This window comes from Juglans microcarpa x Juglans regia, chromosome 6S, assembly GCF_004785595.1.
Source record: "Juglans microcarpa x Juglans regia isolate MS1-56 chromosome 6S, Jm3101_v1.0, whole genome shotgun sequence".
Classification (NCBI taxonomy): domain Eukaryota; kingdom Viridiplantae; phylum Streptophyta; class Magnoliopsida; order Fagales; family Juglandaceae; genus Juglans; species Juglans microcarpa x Juglans regia.
In genome coordinates this window covers 5,142,730-5,160,976 of record NC_054605.1, presented here as the reverse complement: position 1 = coordinate 5,160,976, position 18,247 = coordinate 5,142,730, and the positions used below count along the sequence as shown (strand labels likewise).

The following is an 18,247-nucleotide window of genomic DNA, read 5'->3' as shown; positions in this document are numbered from 1 at the left end:
GCAAAAAATGACCCATACTCAATTGAACTAAAGGGATAACATGGGGTGTTAAAAGACAAAAATACCCTTGAGGATAGAATGAAATTGGCGTGGACTAGGGGTTGAATTGATATAATACACCAAGTGATGTTTTGGACAATGACATGTGTTGGATCAAGAATATTCTTCTAATTTAGTCTAAGAATGATGTAAAGCAAAAATAAAATAATAAAGTCCAGATAAAAAATGTGAGAAATAATTAAAAAGGAAATTAAGCTTAAAACAAGGTTTTAGAAATCACTAATCAAGTGAAAGTTGATGAATGCACTTAACCCAAGTTCAAAACTTAATTTGGGTCCAAAGAAATCCTTAGGCCCGTGGGGTACAATATGGGCTTGAGGAAACCAATTGTATGGTGTATGTGGGCTCCAATTGGAAGAATGAAATAAAAGACAAGGTGTTGGGCTTTGGTTGGGCCAAAAGTACAGGCCTGGGATGTGGCTTTGGAGTCGGTTATTATATGGACCTTATGTCCAGATTTGTATGGCCAATCTATGGCCTCAAAGGCCTACTAGGTTGGGTCCTAATCTTTGGGTCTTTCCTTAAATGAGCCAAAGTCTTAAATTTTACTAAGTTAAGCTCAATGACCTTATGCTTACTAAGTTGGGCCTAATATCTTGGTCTAATAAGTTAGGCCCATAGTCTTGTATCCAATAAGTGAGGTCTAAAATCTTATATCTTCCAAGTTGGGCCTAAGGCCTTCATTCTTACTAAGTTAGGCCCAATGGCTCTATGTCCTTTACATTGAGTCTATTTTCAAGTGTCCTCAAAGAAAGACTGAAAGCTTTATATCTCCCAAGTTGGGCCTAAAGCTTTTTAACATCTTATCATTAGCCCATCACATCCATTGTGCATTAGGGTCCTAAATTCTTATGTCCATCAAGTAGGGTCTAAAGTCTTATTGTCTCTCCTAAGTTTTTATACCCAAAAAGCTTGGCCCCTTAATAAACCACTCTTTGGGCCTTCTCTAATTTCATCAAATATTTAACCCAAATTACTTAGCCCATAAATGTGGCAACCCTCCAATATGCCATGTGTCATTCCCTTATGAGTCTCTTGGCTTCTTGTGCTCAAAATTAATAAAGCACTAAAAATTCTCCAAAATAATATTACTAAACCAATCAAGCTCCAAAAAAAAAAAATACTTTACGTCAAAATCAATATTGCACTAGAATATTCTAATAATTCTACTAAACCCAAAGTATACGATCCTCTTACCAACTCAAATATCCAAAATTGTTCTTATTCTCAAATAGTCCAACTCCTAATTAACTAGGTTTAAGGCTACTAAGGTCAAGGCCTATGGGGCTTTTTAGGTGGGGTGTTACAACAGAGCATGCCACTTGGTGCAATATTTGTAACTCCCCACTTAAAAATCACTTTAGGACTTGAACTTAGCACCTAAGATCCTAACTAGTATAGGTTGTGAGTTTTTTTTTTTACAAAATTGTAGAGCTTAATTTGGCATAAGATTCACTCCATCGGTTTAGTTACAATTATTAGAAGATTTTAGTGTTTTAATAATCCTTAAAGATGAATACCAAGAGGCCAATAGTGGTATGACACAGGGCATATTGATGGGCTAAGATAAAAGGCTAAGTGTTGGATGGATTTAGAGTAACTCAAGAGTGTTTTATTTAGGGCCATAATTCACTAAGGATGAGATGAACTAAGAATAGGTACCAAAAGCCCTAGGCCAATTTGGGAGTTATAAGGTTACAAGCCTTTCTTAAAGGACATTAGAAATCAAACCCAATATAATGGAAATATAGCCATTGAGCCTAACTTAGTAAGAGTAAATGCCATTGGCCCAACGTATGAAAGACCTAAGGTTAGGATCCAACCTAGTGGACCTTCGAGGCTATAGATAAGCCCCACAAATCTAGACATAAGGTCTATATACCCACTCCAAAACCCACATCTAGGGTTTGCACAAATGGCCAAATAAAGTCCAACCCATGAAGCCCAAAAGACTTGTCTTTTATTTCATCCTTTCATATGAGGCCCACATACACTATACCATTGGTTTTCCGTAAACTCAAGATGAACCACAAGCCCTGAGGGTTCCCTCCCAACCATGTTTAAACTTCTATTCATCTCACATGAATAGTAACTTCAACATCATATTTTTGCATAGTTTTCTTTGAATTATTTTCTTCATATTTATCATCTGAAAGTTTTGGTTAGTTTTGGTTTTTATAATTATTTTGCATTATTCTTATAAAACCCTAGAAGTTTAAGCTTAACCCAACCCATGTCAATTGGAACCAAGCCATGTCAATGCCAACACAACCACCAATCAGCACCTTGATGCACCACTATGCACACCTCATCAAACCAGCCCTAAAGCCCACGCTATTTTCACAAATGTTTCAAGGGTAATTGCACTATTTATACCTCACCACATCACTCAAAGTTTAGACCTAGCAAGGGGACAAAATGATTCCAAGAAACAATAGCCAAAACCCAACTATTATCCTAAGAAGTTTAGTTGGAACCAAACTGCGAACCTTCAACTCTTCAAGGATTTTCTACTCTTCAATGAGCCACCTCCACACACCACCACCCCTGCCCTCCAATCCCTAAGCAGTCCTTCAAGGTGCTCAAAAGCTTGTTAATCATTTATCCCCCAAAGAAATGCCAAATGATTGGCATTTGAAGAAGGTTGCACATGTCACTCGAGATCCACCCTCACTTTGCTTCCTTTCATGACCTGCACATATATGATCACTTGGAATCCAATCAAGCCTCCTTCCTTCACCTGAAAATCCATCAAATGAAGTCATTATACCTGTAAAACAAACCATAAGGATGAGACAAAGAGGTGATGAAAATCTGGCCAGCTTGGAAGACCCCTACCCATCGGCTTCTAGCATGACCTCACCTTGCAATCCTTTGATTTTTGTTTTATTTTCTGAATCAAACCAACCCCAACACCCATAGCCTCATTGCAGCACCTGACCTTGAAGAAATGATGAGAAAATGGAACACTATTCACCAGACCTAAGATGACACAAGCTGGAAAGTTTCACTCCTCACACCACTACCCACCTCCACCAACTCCAAGCCACACCTTCATCCAAACCCACACCCCTCACCCTCCATGAAGCCCTATAAATTCCCCCCTTCACCCCTCACTTCCTCACACCACTCCTCAAAACATTCGTCTAGCATTCTTAAGAGCCATTCCCTCTTAGTGTGAAAATAGAGAGAAACTGAGTGAGTTGAGAGTGTTCTTGAAATGAGTAGTGTTTGGGAGCTCAAGGGCCACGGTTTTTGTAAGTAATCATGCCCTATATATTTTTAAGTGTTAGAATGGCATGTTAGACTTTAAATTATGACATGAGAATGAGATTTTGATTGAGTTTAATTGATGTTTATCATGCTAAATGCAAACCAGGTCAGATTTGAAATTTTGAATGAATGAATTGTTTTTGGTTGGATTTTTAGCTATGGAATGTCTTGATATGATTCTATATGATTCACTAATTTCTTGAAATAATTTTTGAAGGTTTAAATTTGGGGTAGAAAGCATGCCATGATAGGTTATAAATCCATATCTTGTGTTGATCATCAAGCATGTTTCGGTTTCACTTGATTTAAGTTTAATTTATGAAGGTTTCATTAAATTGCCAAAGCTTGAGTAATGAGCATTTATAAAAGCCTTGTAATTGGGATAAGAATGAAAATGCATGATTTATTTAGGTTTTAAACATCTCTTTGACAAGGAAAAACTAGAAACATCATGTATATACTTAATTGATGGTTTAGTGGTGATTTGGCTTTAATCAATGCTTAAGTGTTGGGACGAATTTGTATGACCTGAATCTAAGTCATAAGCATGCCCCTAAGGTTAGGTTCATGCTTGTCACTTGATGAAATTTGAGCACACATGCATCCATAGAGGTTTTAGACTTGAAATCACATATAGCCCCATAAGATATGCATGCCACGGGTGGGTTGAGTTTGACATAGTTGTCATTTGATTCTTATAACTCTTAGGGCATAGATGATTTTAGAACATAGAAAATATGAGGTTTGTAAAATTTGATCAAATTTGGGGCCAAATTGTTGTAAATAGTGAAAATTTAAGGCCTTAGTGTCAATTTTGAAAAGTTTAGGAGCAGTTTTATAAATACCAATATTTAAAACATACCGTATATTCCACCTATAATTACATTGATTATTTGTAGTTGCTACTTTTCTTTTTGTAGCTGTGAGGTGATTATTCTGTACGAAAATAACTTAGGTAGGTGAAACCATTGATTTTTTAAGTGAAATCGGACATGAAAATGTGTGTGTGTGTATATATATATATATGTGTGTGTGTAAATATCCTGTTAGGAGAGTTCTATTCTTCTAGACCAGCCCAATTATCCATGTGTGAATGAAGTCCACGAGTCATGGCAAGCTTCCTCCGGCATTATTCTCTCTTGATATAGGCAAAGCTATCGGTAATCAATAATCATTAAGATTAGTAGGTAGCTTGAATTGTTAATCCTAAAAGGAAAAGTGGAAGGCATGCATACGTTAGGTATTTGGCGATCCACTCTTCTTCCTTTTTCTTTTTTTTTTTTTCTTTTTCACAATTTGCTACAGACTAATTTACCAGTTTCACAGTTTTTTTTTTGCAAATTGATTTACTATTCCCCAAGAATAATGGTGGGTGAATTCTCTTCCTCTCTCAAGGAAAATAAAATCACAGCAAAAAAAGCGATAACAAGATGAAGAAGAATAGGACCTGACCAACGGAAATTTCGAACCAAAACGTCGTTTCCAACCGGAACATCGAAATCTGGCTGGAATGCACCGAAACAGGCTGAAACAGCACGAATTTGACCTGGACAAAATAGTACCCTACCTTGTGCCAATTACTGTTCCGGCACGAAAAATTATAGCCAGAACGGAATGGAATTTAAAACCTTACTCTTGATTTCTATGCAAAAATCTACAACTTAGTGCCCCATAAGTGCAAGCTAGAGAGCCTCAAGGTTTTATCCCATGCTTCTATGTTTCATTTTAGAATTTCACCCAATTATATCTTTTCTACACCATACAAAACACGATCCAAAATTTTTAGGGTAAAACCGAAAGACATACCACACCATAGGAAATTTCCACCATTTCTTTGTCAACACAAGACCTTCTTTTGGTAGTCATCAAAACCTATTTTAACACATTGCAAACCACCATTTCTATGTCACACTCTTAAGGAACTAAAAATAGAGCTCCAACCAAAGCTTGGCTACCTTAACAGTTTCATATATGGCACATACATGTATGTGTGTGTGTGTATATATATATATATAGATCCTTACACACACAATTTTGCGTGCGTACTGTTGAACAAACTTATTCTATTTCCAAAACTCAAGAAAAATGTTATCTCTTCCCAAAAGAACAGATGACAAAATTCTTGCAGCAAGGTTTTATATATATATATATACACACACATACACATACACATACAAATATAAAATCCAAAACTGATCATCATGATTATAAACCAAGCTTTTGATTCGTCAAATATAATCAATACATATACATATCCATAGAGGGGCCGAGATGCATAGAGCTAACATGCCGTACTGAGTTCTCACTACGATAGGACAATTCGATCCTGATAGGAGAGAATTTCGAACACGGTAAGACCTCGACCTACCACCAGGGGACCCAATATGACTAAGGCCTCATGCTTCTATGGAAGGTAAGTTCACTTCTACTCATAGAAGCCCGATGGTCAACCAGTACTTATGCTAACTTTGCACCAGAACATTTCCCAATCGAGAACTCTAGGTGGTGGCGTCCACCTTGCCCTCTTTTGGTTTTACAAGCCTCCACCAAGTGACTTCATGAGGATGCTTTAGGTCTCGAGTCGACGTGCCTCTTCAAATGGGGCTATCAATCTGCAGAAGTAGGCCGAGAAAGGAAAGCTTTTGAAACATCGAACTTTTTGACCATGAGACGATTATATCCTTCTCCAACCTTCATTCGCACTTTTATAAAGGTTACCCTAGGGTAACCATGAAATCTAGAGCTCCTAAATCGCCGTGTTCAAACTGGGAGAGGTGTCTTACAGGTAGGCGAAAATGGAGGTTGAAGAAGGAAATTTCAAAGGGTTTGGCAATCGGGATTCTAAAACAAGGGGAAGTGAAGAAGGGGGGAAAAATCAAATGTTTTCTTGAATTTGGCGCCCCAAAACTCAATACCGATGCAAAACCCACCGTTGCAACACATTATTTCCTTTTGCGTCATGTCATTTCGTCGCCACATGTAGTTACATCGCTGCAAAAACCAAATTCCAGTGACCCGGTGCACTTAATCGCAAGTTGAGGTTAAAAGTGAGCGGCACGATCAAAATCATTGCAAATATCCACTTATTGCGGCGATTTTATTTGCAACGATAATAAAATCGCTGCAATAAGTCGTTTTTCTTGTAGTGCCTATTCCTTAATCTCATATGGCTTAATTTGGTTAACCTTGAGAATTTCACAATGTACATTTACTCAAATAAATTAAAAACTTACAATTAAGAAGTCAAATACATGTCTTTTTGGAGAAGCCTCCAAAGACAGAATATAGATGCATGTTCCTAACAATGGAGAACTTACATATATTAATCACTACGTCTCTTTACACAACTGTTTGTTTGGCTAGTTGAGGGAAATGAGTCCACATGATTTGAAGCCAAAAATTAGTAATGGTTCCAAATGTTGGGCATACCCACTTCAGATAAATAGCTCTCCGAACTTCCTTCTCCAAAGCTTGGCGATTCTTTGATAGTAAGATCATTGCAGCTATCCATATTGCTCAGTCGACTCAGAAAAGCTTTTAGTACCTTTTTGTCGCAGGAAAGAGGGTCAAAACAAGTACCAAAATTTGATATTCCCTTGGACGTAATTTCACTCTTGGTAGGTACGTTTGGTTCAATGTTGTTGATATGTGTGAAATTTTGGTTGGCCTCGTTTTGGTTGAAAATGGAGAAGCAGGGCACTTGCTGATACCCATCAGTGTGAGTTTGGTCAAAAGTGATGTAAGAGTCCATTAAAGCCGGGAGAGATGAAGAGCCTGTGTCATCATAGTAGCTTCCCATGCTAGGTTTGGCAGCAGCTTCTCTATTTTTATAGAACACCTTACAAAGAACCCAATCCTCCTGAAGGAACCAACGAAAACCTTCTAAGTTAATATGTTATTTGAACAAAAAAATGAAAAACAAGAAGAATGATGAAATTAGCTAGGATTGAAATTAAAAGAAATGATGCATGATATATTAATCCAAAATAGGTCAGCAATATCCATTGTCTCATATGGAATGAATGAAGCCAGAAAATAAGGAAGAGATATTGATATGATATCCTATAATTGCCAGTTGGTTGGTTTATACATATCCCAGTTGATATGTAAAAGACAAATAAAATTTGTCTTTGACTTGCAATTCATAGACGTCAGCGAAGTTGTCTTGGATTGAAAATCAGAGTTAGGCACTACAGCTAAGAAAGAATGAATCACACAGACTTAGATTAAGATACTCCAAATTATAATATTGTGAAGGATCGTCTAATTAATTAGGCCATCTAGCTACCAAGTGGTGAGAGTGGACTTAAAAAATTCGCATAACAACCGGTGACGAACAAGACAACAGACAAGCATGGTTGAATTTCATTATTCGTATTGAACCCATCTTTATAAACTCCAAGTTGCCCCGTGACCCAAGACAAAAACTTCCTACCATTCAAAGCGGTATATCTAGGCACAAGAAAACTGATTATTTGTGACAAATTTTTTTTATTTTTTATTTTTTTAGTAACCAGTTATTTCTAACGAAATGATTATTTTCAGCTGAAATAAGTTTGTTTTCATCGCAAATAGTCATTCTCGTTGCAAATACCCGTTTTTCTTGTATTAGTTTGCCAAAAATTTAATTAACTTTACTGGCGTGAAAGTTATCTCAGTTTTAAGAAAGAGAAATGATGCCAACATGCATGAACTAGGGCTATAAAAAAAAATTGTTGGAGTATCTATAAATATGAGAAATATTGTTGGCTTCGACCATTTTTTTATTTTGTGGTTGCCTATTTAAGTGAAAGTATTATATGAGACTATTTATTAAAACATGTTGAATCAACAAAAACAATTGAAAATGACAAAATTTAGAATTAAAGGCAGCATTGCCCGAACCTTGAGAGAAGAAATACGATCAGGAGGAGCAAGGCCGGGTCCTTCAATCCGGAATTCATGCATAACCCAATCAGTTTTCTTGCCTTTGGGGGCTCTGCCTTGGTAGAAAACCAATGTTTTTCTCATACCAACAAGGGAATCTTTTCGAAGGATAGGCCTGTCCTTCCCTGTGGCCTTCCAGTAGCCGGAGGCGGTTGCACGGTTTGTTCGAAGTCCGGTTGCGTATTTTCTGTCACGCTGAGTGTAGAAGTACCATTCTTTGCCTCCCACACAAGCCGTTTCTATATAACGACAGATCAAAAATAAAGCACAGATCGATTTTCTATCATTACGAGATTGTCTGAGTAATACAAGGGAAAGCCATCAACCAGATCAATCTATATATACCAAAATATTGAAAAATAAAATTGAAATGCACTAACGGTGCACCAGCGATAACCGCTGGCAAGCCCGATAGCACTATCCTCAAATGATTGGGAAAATGGTCTTTTTGGCGGTCAAGAAATGCAAAAACCTGAAAAACCACTCCCATCTGAAACTAAAATTATTTGAGTATCCTCAAATGTATGAAAAAATTATTAACAGAAAACCATATTATACATAGAGATACATACGTACATAATAATATATATCACGATCTCAATTGTCTAATTGTTCCTAAAAACAAGATTTTTTGCTCCACCACTGATAGCAGTAGGGTGCCATCTTTGAGTCAGGGACCTTGAGCTATGAGCTAGGAACAATATTATTCCAAATATCTAATTATTATGCTGTTGAGCCGTCAATATCTCATGACCAATAATAAAGAGGAATTGACGTAATATTAATCGTAATTGGCCAAGTCAAAAACACAGGCTGCTTTTCTTACACGCATGGCATGTGTGGGTCAGGAACTTTAAAAAAAAAAAATTTATATATATATATATATATATAGTTGCTCAAAAAATATTAGTGGTAATTAATTTGAACATAAAATATTATTAAAATATTATTTTTTAATATTATTAATATTTAAAAATTTAAAAAATTTAAATTATTTATTATATTTTATATTAAAATTTAAAAAAATTATAATAATGAATTGAGATGAATTAAGTTGTGTTTAAATTCTAAACATATCCTTAAAACTTTAAATTTTAAAATTTTCTCATTTCATAATTATAATTTTTTTAAATTCTTATATAAAATAAAATAAATAATTTAATTTTTTTAAATTTTAAAATAAAAATAATATTAAAAAATATATTCTAAAAATATTTTATTTAATTTTTTAATTTTATTTTCGATTCATCTTATCTCATAAAACAAACTATGCCTAAAATTTCAATGGTTGAAGATGGTGACAAGCCTTTGTTGGATTTGGTAAGAAAGGAAAGAAAATCCACTTACGTCCAACCTGAAGTACTGTTAGTATATGTACACGCGTATGGCTGCAAAATGTAGTGTAAGACGACAATAAGGATCTGATGACTTTTGGTTTGTAGTGTTGTTTCAATCACTATCACAACTTTTAGTTGCGGCAATTCCAAGAATGTCAAATTCTTCGAAAAGCTATGAATGCGAAGTATTTGGTTTATTAGGAAAACTAGATATGCATGGCAGCAATCAGTTTCCTCCAGATGTAGATATTATTTGGGAGGAGTTCTATTAAATGTTTTGAATACCGTATCGAATAGCGTACGTACTAATCAAGATACTAAAATGAAATATTTTAATATCGATATTGTTTTAAAATAATATTTTGAAATAACGTTTTGAACCAGTCGATCTATAAATAAATTATATATATAAATATATATAAAAATTATATTCTAAAATAATAGTCTATATATAAATAAATTATATATAAATACATATATATATATAAATTATAAATAGTCTAGTCTGAATTGAGGGTTAAAAAATAAGTTTGTAGTTTAAAAAAACGAAAAAAAAAAAAAATACAGGCCAAAATATCGGTCGGTACAGGTTGAAATATAGGCCGGTACAGACCAAAATTGAAGCCGGTATGACCGATACCGACCGATACGGTAGGTATTTTGGTTGATACGGAACAGGTATAATACCTGTACCGGCCGGACGGCCGAAACGAAAAATTTCGACCGTACCGACCGATACAGTACGAAATTTAAAACTTTGATTCTACTGCAATCCCAATAAATTTAATATCTTTTTTTTTTTCTTTTTGCAAGTAATTGATTATTCCAAATTAATGGTAATTGAAGTTTAGAACTGTACATGATAAATACAATTTACACACATACATAATAAAATTATTACACAAATGTAGCGTGTATATATATATATATGAATGTAAAAAGAGTCTCATTTGTTTTGAGATAAAACGAGTTGATATAAAAATTAAATAAAATATTATTAGAATATATTTTTTTAATATTATTTTTATTTTAAATTTAAAAAAATTAAATTTTTTATTTTATTTTATATAAAAATTTAAAAAAATTATAATAATCAAATAAGATGACTTCAAATAAACTGTAAAAGCAAACGAGATCTAAACCACCATGGATCTAAAAAGTTACATGACCAACTAATTATTCGTTTTCCTTGAGAAAAATAATATTTCGGAACTCCCTCTTTGAGAAGGACCAAGCATGGCTTTTTCCACTTATACTTGCAGTACATACATATGCATATGTGTATAAAGCCGGTCCAAGTTTCAAACTTGTTGTGACTTGCATATATATAGTGCGGCTTTGACGACTCATGCAATAACTAGATTCTGCCGAAAACAGTATTCAGTGGATGTGATAGGAGTACTATTCATCATCCATCTCAGTTTAACTAATTTCAACAATAATTAGTCATTTTCTCAGGTTTAACGAGATTTTTATATAAATATGTATATGTATATATATAATATATAATATATCTTATCTTTGTCGTCGATCACACGTATATGGAGCAAGTAGACCACCATGATGGTATCTATTTATGGCCGTCCGGTTGCTATCACTTCAAAGTTCCATCCACAACCAAGAAGAAGAATATCCAACATCGCATTTTCAAGTGGAATAAAAAAAAAAAAAAAAAGGAAAATACCAACAACAAAGAATATATATATTTATAGAGAATTGTGAGTTAGGTACTCGTTTGGCTCGGTTATTTTTGTAAATGATATTAAAATTAGAAGATTGAATAAAATATTATTAAAATATATATTTTTAATATTATTTTTATTTTAAAATTTAAAATAATTAAATTATTTATTTTATTTTACTTATATTAAAAATTAAGAAAGTTATAATAACTAATAAGATAGGATGAAATATTCATTTAAAACAAACGTCTTAAAAAAATAAATAAAATATAAAATTTACATAAAAAATTTCATTCTTTTTAAAAATGATTATGCGGAGTTAGTATAATTACTAAAAAGAAAACTGGCTAAGCAAAGAATCATCTTCGAAGATGATAAAAGTTTGACCTGCAAACACTAAAAGTAAGATGGAAATGCCCTAACTAGACTCCAGAGAACAAACATAGAAATATATCTTAAGATCGAATCGGAATTTAAGTTGTGTAAACAAGATGAAGATGAGGGGATCGATGAATAAATGAACTAAAATAGGAGTAGATAATTACCAGGGATATCCCAGGGTTCGCACTTGTTAAGGTCAACTTCAATAAGAAGAGGAGAGCCAGAGTGCGAGGTGGCCTTCCCCATCAAGTAATCGCATACAAGTTCTTCATCTCTTGGATGAAACCTAAATCCCGGAGGCAACTGTGCCTCTACCATACTTATGTTGCTCATGACAAGAGACGTTCTTGATCTTTCTCACAGAGAGAGAGAGAGCGAGAGAGGGGGAGAGAGAGAGAGCTCTGCTCAACAGTTGGAAAGTTTATTCGCTTTGAGATCTTTAAATAAAACGAGGCAGTTGGGGGGTTGTGAGTCAGATATAAATAAATATAAAGCTACAGACAGAAACAAGAATTAGGGGATGAATCAAAGTGGCATTTCCGTTCAAGCGGGGAAGGTACGTAGCTTAAGCTTGGGCTTAGGCTTAGGCCGGGCCAGGGAGTTAAATATGTATTTAAAGATCAGTTGAGATAATTTATGAATGAAAGAGTAAAAGTTAACTTATTTATTATATTTTATTTAAAAATTTAGAAAAAAAATTTTAAGATTTAAAAAAATTAAATTATTTATTACATTTTACGTAAAAATTTGAAAAAATTATAATAATGAAACGAGATTAGTTGAAATGAATTTTAAATTAAAAAAAAAAACTTAACTTGTTTGACTTGATGACGTGGCCCAACCAATTGCTGCCAAACTGCTGACATGTATTGCCTAATGATGCACATGGCTATGATTTCAATTGGATTGGACTTGGCCACATGGAGTGTGGAAGCTGAATTACACACAGGGGCACTTTTGAAATTGTCTATCTCCTTCAGGTCCTGGCCTTCCATAAATTACATTTTATTATTTTTATAATATCCTCACCAATTATTTGTACGTAAGCTGGTATCCATTACATCTTTTTTCTTATAATTATCATTATGTTATTATTATTATTACTATTATGTTATTATTATAGAAAATGCTAAATATACTTAAAGAAAAACTTACGAAAAAACTTATTTTTCCACATATTAGTTATTGATATACTGAAAATCATAATATTGAATTTCAAAATAAAATTAACAAAATGGCTGTTGCAAGTAAAATAGTAAATAAAATTATAAGTTACATGTACTTACAATATTCATTTTATCAGTTTTCTTTTAAAATCAAAATTTCAAATTTCATAATTTTTAACATATCAATAACTGATATATAGAGAAATAAGTTTTATTAAGTTTTTCTTAAGTATATTTAACATTTTTCTTATTATATAGTCATCCGTTCAAAATTGCGAATTGAAAAATTCTATTTATAAGCCGATGTGAATAATACCTAATAAAGTGTTTATATAACATAATTTGATTTGGATAGTGTGTTGTTTTAAAATTTAAATCTTACAAATCATATCTTACCATTTAAGTTATGTGTATGGATAGTGTGCTGATCTACATACCAATTTTAAAATAGAATAAGTCTTGCAAATTAACCCTATAATTTAAGGGAACAACATTGTAAATAAACCTACAAACATGCATGGTTTCATATGACATATTAGATCTATTTTACAATAAAAGTTACTTTACAATTTAACGTGTCATCGCAAAACACATAATCAATTTATAAATTTATTTTTATAGAATCTCATTGTAGCCGCTAAAAGTTTTTCCTTATAATTTAAGTAGCGACCTTCGGAACCCCCATTAGGATTGATTACTAATAGAAAAGATCTTCAAGATGTTAACCCTTTTGGTTGGACCTCACTAATCGATTAATCCCGTTAACTTGAAATCCGTGACCCTTTACATTCCGTTCCAATGCTATGCAGTTCAGTCGAAAAAAAAAATTGTTAGATATTCTTAAATATTACATACGTTGTTATAGATGTTAGAATGTCTCTCAAGGGCCAAAGATTTTTATATGCCCGCTTCTTTATATCTATAGTTATTATATAAGCAGGGATCGGCGAGCTACAGTATTGCTACAGTAATTTTCCCACTCCGTTTTTCCCCTTCCGTGCATTTTGTTCTTTTTTTTTTTTTTTTTTGCCTTTGGATTTATTACGGTTTGTTTCCGTGCGTTGGGGGTCTTATTTGTCTTTTCGCTCGAGTTTGATATTTAGGTGGGTTGTTTGGGTTGCCTTTCATTTCGTCTGTCCATTGTCTTTGGTCTTGTCTCTTGGTTTCTCTAGGTTTTCGTCTTCTTCTTCTCTTTCGTTCTCTGAGTATGGCTCTCGGTGTTTACTTTTATTTCTCTGCTATCGATCTTTACTTCTACTTTTGTGCATAAATGTTGTTTTCGGTGGTGCTTGTCGAAGAGCAAGGGCCTTTGGTTCTCTGATTGTTTTGTGGGTTTTTTGTAGGTCTTTCTGATTGTTTCGTTTGGGTTTGGGATGTTGTTGTGGGCTGAAGGTTGCAGTTTTTTTTTACTGATTTTGGAAGGATTTGAACAAGTTGCTGTTTGGTTATTTCTGTTTGGCTTTTTCGGGGACTTTTTATGGGTCATTACGATTGTTTTGTTTCAGTGGGGATGTTGTTATGGGTTGAAAGTTGTGGTCTTTTACTGGTTTTGGAAGGGTTTGAAGGAGTTGCAGTTTGGTTTTTCCTGTTTGGCTCTTTCGGGTCTTTTTTTTTGTGTGTTTTGTGTGTATTTTTTTGGGTCTTTGGTGGTGCATTTTGGTCTTGTTTTAAAGTTTAGATTTTTCCTTATTTTCGCTTTGATCCCGTGGTCGATGATGTACTTCCTTTTTTTGAAAAACAGTATATAAAATGGCATTTGGGTTGCCTTTCCGTGTTCTTGATGTATTTTTTCCGTGGTATTATTGTGGTGGTGGTTGATGGAAGTTCTGATTTTTTGTGGTGCATTTTGGTCTTGTTTTAAAGGTTGCATTTTTTTTCGTTCTTGTCCCATGGTCGATGATGCACTATGTTTTTATGAACGAAAGTGTATGGATTCCTGTTTAGTTTGTGTGATGTTTGTGGATATGTTTTAGTTTCTGTGAAGTTTACATTTTTTGTTATTTTCGGTTTGATCCCATGGTTGATGATGCACTTCCTTTTTTCTGAAAAGTAGTATATAAAATGGCTTTTGGGTTGCCTCTCCGTGTTCTTCCTATATTTTTTCAGTGGTATTGTGGTGGTGGTTGATGGAAGTTTTGATTTTTGGTCTTGCTTCAAAGGTTGTAATTTTTTTTTTCATTCTCTTCCCATGGTTGATGATGCACTATGTTTTTGTGAACAGAAGTATATGGATTCATGTTTCATTTGTGTGATGTTTGTGGATTTGTTTTAGTTTTTGGTGGTACATTTTGATTTTGATTTAAAGTTTGCATTTTTTTAAAAAAAATTTTTATTATCATGTGGTCGTATGTTGTTTGTAGATTTGATTTTGGGTGGAAGTGTTGATCAAATATGTAATTTTTTGGATTTTCTTTTTTGCAGAAATTTTTATGAAAGTTATGGGTTTTGTTATTGTAGAGAGAAACATATAGATTGTTATTTCGAGCGTGTGTTATTGGCGGATTTAATTTTGGGGGGAAGTGTTGATCAAATATATGATTTTTTTGCTTTTCTATTTCATGGATGTAATCAGAAATATGTTTTTCTTTTTCTTAGAGTTTAGGTAAATGTTTTAATTGTGGAGATTTGTTATTTTTTTTAAGCGGGTTCAAGATTTTCATACAGTTCTTTTCCTACAACTAGCTCTGATAAGAACTTCAAGTTACGTCTGAGACTGTGGGGCCTTTTCTGGGTATTGTAGGGTATTTTTTGGTGTTGCTTATTTTTGCCACTAAGATTCTGTGTTTTTTATTTTTTTTCCTTCTTCAATTTTCATGCACTGAAGATTTTCATGTTATTATTTCTATTTTTTTGGTTTTTTGGTTTCATTACGTGGAGTTGATTTTTTCATTTTGTTATGTCGAGGTTTTATCATCTTTTAGTATGTATATTTGCTTGCGCATTCCAATTTTATATTTTGGTTTTATCATCTTTTTAGTATGTATATGTATCTATAGCTATATCTATACCTATATACCAATTATATTACTTTTATTTGTATTTATATCTCTATTCTATTTCTATTTTTCTATTATTTTAGCAAGAATTGGCGAGCTATAGTGTTCTGGAGTAAATTTTCCACTCCGTTTTTTCTCTTCCATGCATTTTGTTCTGTCTTTTTTGCCCTTCATTTCCTATTTTTTTCTGTCTGTGCAGTGGGGGTTTTATTTCAAATGGATGTGTCAGCCTTTGGTCAGTGCATTAATGGTGCTCTGAGTCCGTTGGTCACTGTGTTGATGGTTTCGACAATTGTTTTTTCAAGATTTTTTTTAATATTCGTGTAAATCATTTTGATACGGTTTTCAAGATTTTTTTTTTTAATATTTGTGTAGATCTTTTTGATACAATTAGTTCGGTTTGACAACTTCTTAGTTCCTTTTGTTTTGTCGGTTGTACTGTTCTTTTTTCGTTTGGCTGGTGCATTCTCATTTCATTTTTATATGTACCGGGACTTTCAATTTCTGGGGTTTCAATGAATTGTTTTTTGTGGATGAGACTGACTGAGTCATGACTGACTCACTGTGTGAGATTGAGTGCATGAGTTCGATATATAATTTCCTGTGGGCCAGCTTCTCAAAGAGTTTTTTTCTCCTTTTCTAGAAATTTCAATTGGCTGAACTGTTTGTCTGAGAGTTTGTCAGCTTGAGAGGATGAGTTGAGTATTTGGGTTTTTGTGTCGTCAGTGTATTGACAATGGGAAAAGGTGACTTGATTTACATCTTCTGTGGATAAGTCTTTTCTTGCTTTATTACTTCTCTTTTTGTACGTCCTTACGGGATCCCTACTTTATGTCCACACTTATATAAACCTCAATATATCCTTTGAAGTTCCATACATAGGCTCACTCTTCTAACATTCCTCTAAACAAATTTTTGTAAAATAACCAAGGAACCCAACTAGGCAAATGTGCATCGCACGTTACCCTCCACTAGTATATATAATAAATGGGGATAGCATGAACAATAATTTTTGTCGTCCTTCATGCAAGTGGTCTGTTTTTTATGTGTTTTATCTTTTTTGTCTTTTTGTTTTGGTGTTTTGTGTTCGTTTGAGGATGTTTTGATCTTTGGTGTTTTGTGTCAGTCTTTTTATTTTCTTTTCATCTTCTCTCTCTGCCTTTTCATTTTTTCATTTTTTGGTCTTTTGTGTTTTGTGTCAAAGTCTTTTTTATTTTCTTTTCATCTTTTCTCTCTGCCTTTTCATCTTCTCATCGCATCTTCCCTGCATCTTCTCTCTCTAAAAGCAAAGTGGTTTCTCTCTTTGTCTTCTCTTAATATTTTGTGTTCTCTGGGTATTTCTTCAGGTTTGTTTTGTGCAATTTGGGATTTTTTTTTTTTTGTGCCTTTAGTTTGAGGATTTTACATGGGTTTGTTGGGTTTTTCCATGGGTTTGTGCACTCTGGGTTTTTTTTATGCCGTTAATTTGGGGATTTTACATGGGTTTCTTCAGATTTTATATGAGTTTGTTCATGTTGTGGGATTTTTGTATTTTTTATAAAAAAAATTGAACTTTGGTTGTTGGTTTTTTCTCTTTAGATTTGCACAAGCGTTGTTGCTTTGTATGTTCTGGGTTTGCATGTAATGGGTTTTTTGTATTATTTGTGAAAAAATATATTTTTTCGTGGGTTTTAACTTTTTGGCTTTAGGTTTCTTTTTTATGTTGTTAAATGTTCTTTTTTATGTTTTGAATTTGTATGTTCTTGATTTTTTGTATTTTTTTGTGCAAAAATAGATTTTTTTTTGTGTGGTTTGTGACGCCCCCAGATTCAGCTTGGGATCGGACAGACATTTCGAAGCGTCGGGACATGCAACACAAGGTTACCTGCCCCCGTTCATGACATATAAGATGCAATATTCCTAACATGCATATAGTATTATGCAATATTCGCAGTGGATAATTTTTTTTGAGCAATACTATGCACCAAACTTATAATATCCCAAATAGTTAAAACATAAATCTTGCATACTTAAAACATCCACGATTACAACACGGGTCTTAGAAGATTGTAATCTCAAAATAACGGAGACCTGGCTCCATAATTACAATTCCAAAGTACACTATTGGGCTAGTTCGTTAAGTAACTCGCGTAACTCAATTAACGATGCCGGAATACTATCCAAAGACCTAACTATGGCTGCTACAAGCTCCGTGTTGCGTCTACGGCGTCTAGTCAACCTCCTCCACTCTGCCAGTGTCTGCTCCTTACTCTGATCTTGACACATCGCCTACTATTCAGGGGGAATGGTAGTTGGGACTACTACTGTGAGATTTGATTACAAATCTCAGCAAGTTAACAGGAAACTTCCACACAGGTTAATGATGCATGCATGACAGTAAAAGTATGAACGCATAATCAAAGTCATAAGTAAGCAAAACATAACTT

General features: G+C 33.8%; 1 protein-coding gene across 1 annotated transcript; it reads right to left on the bottom strand.

Moving 5' to 3' along the window:
* Window positions 1-6,513: 6,513 nt before the first annotated feature.
* On the bottom strand, window positions 6,514-12,164 carry LOC121236852 (NAC domain-containing protein 21/22). Its single transcript, XM_041133331.1, has 3 exons — window positions 11,824-12,164; window positions 8,218-8,498; window positions 6,514-7,192 (listed from the first exon to the last, which is right to left on the bottom strand). The coding sequence occupies exons 1-3, from the start codon at window positions 11,990-11,992 to the stop codon at window positions 6,734-6,736; spliced, it is 909 nt and encodes a 302-aa protein (XP_040989265.1). The 5' UTR covers window positions 11,993-12,164; the 3' UTR covers window positions 6,514-6,733.
* Window positions 12,165-18,247: the final 6,083 nt, after the last annotated feature.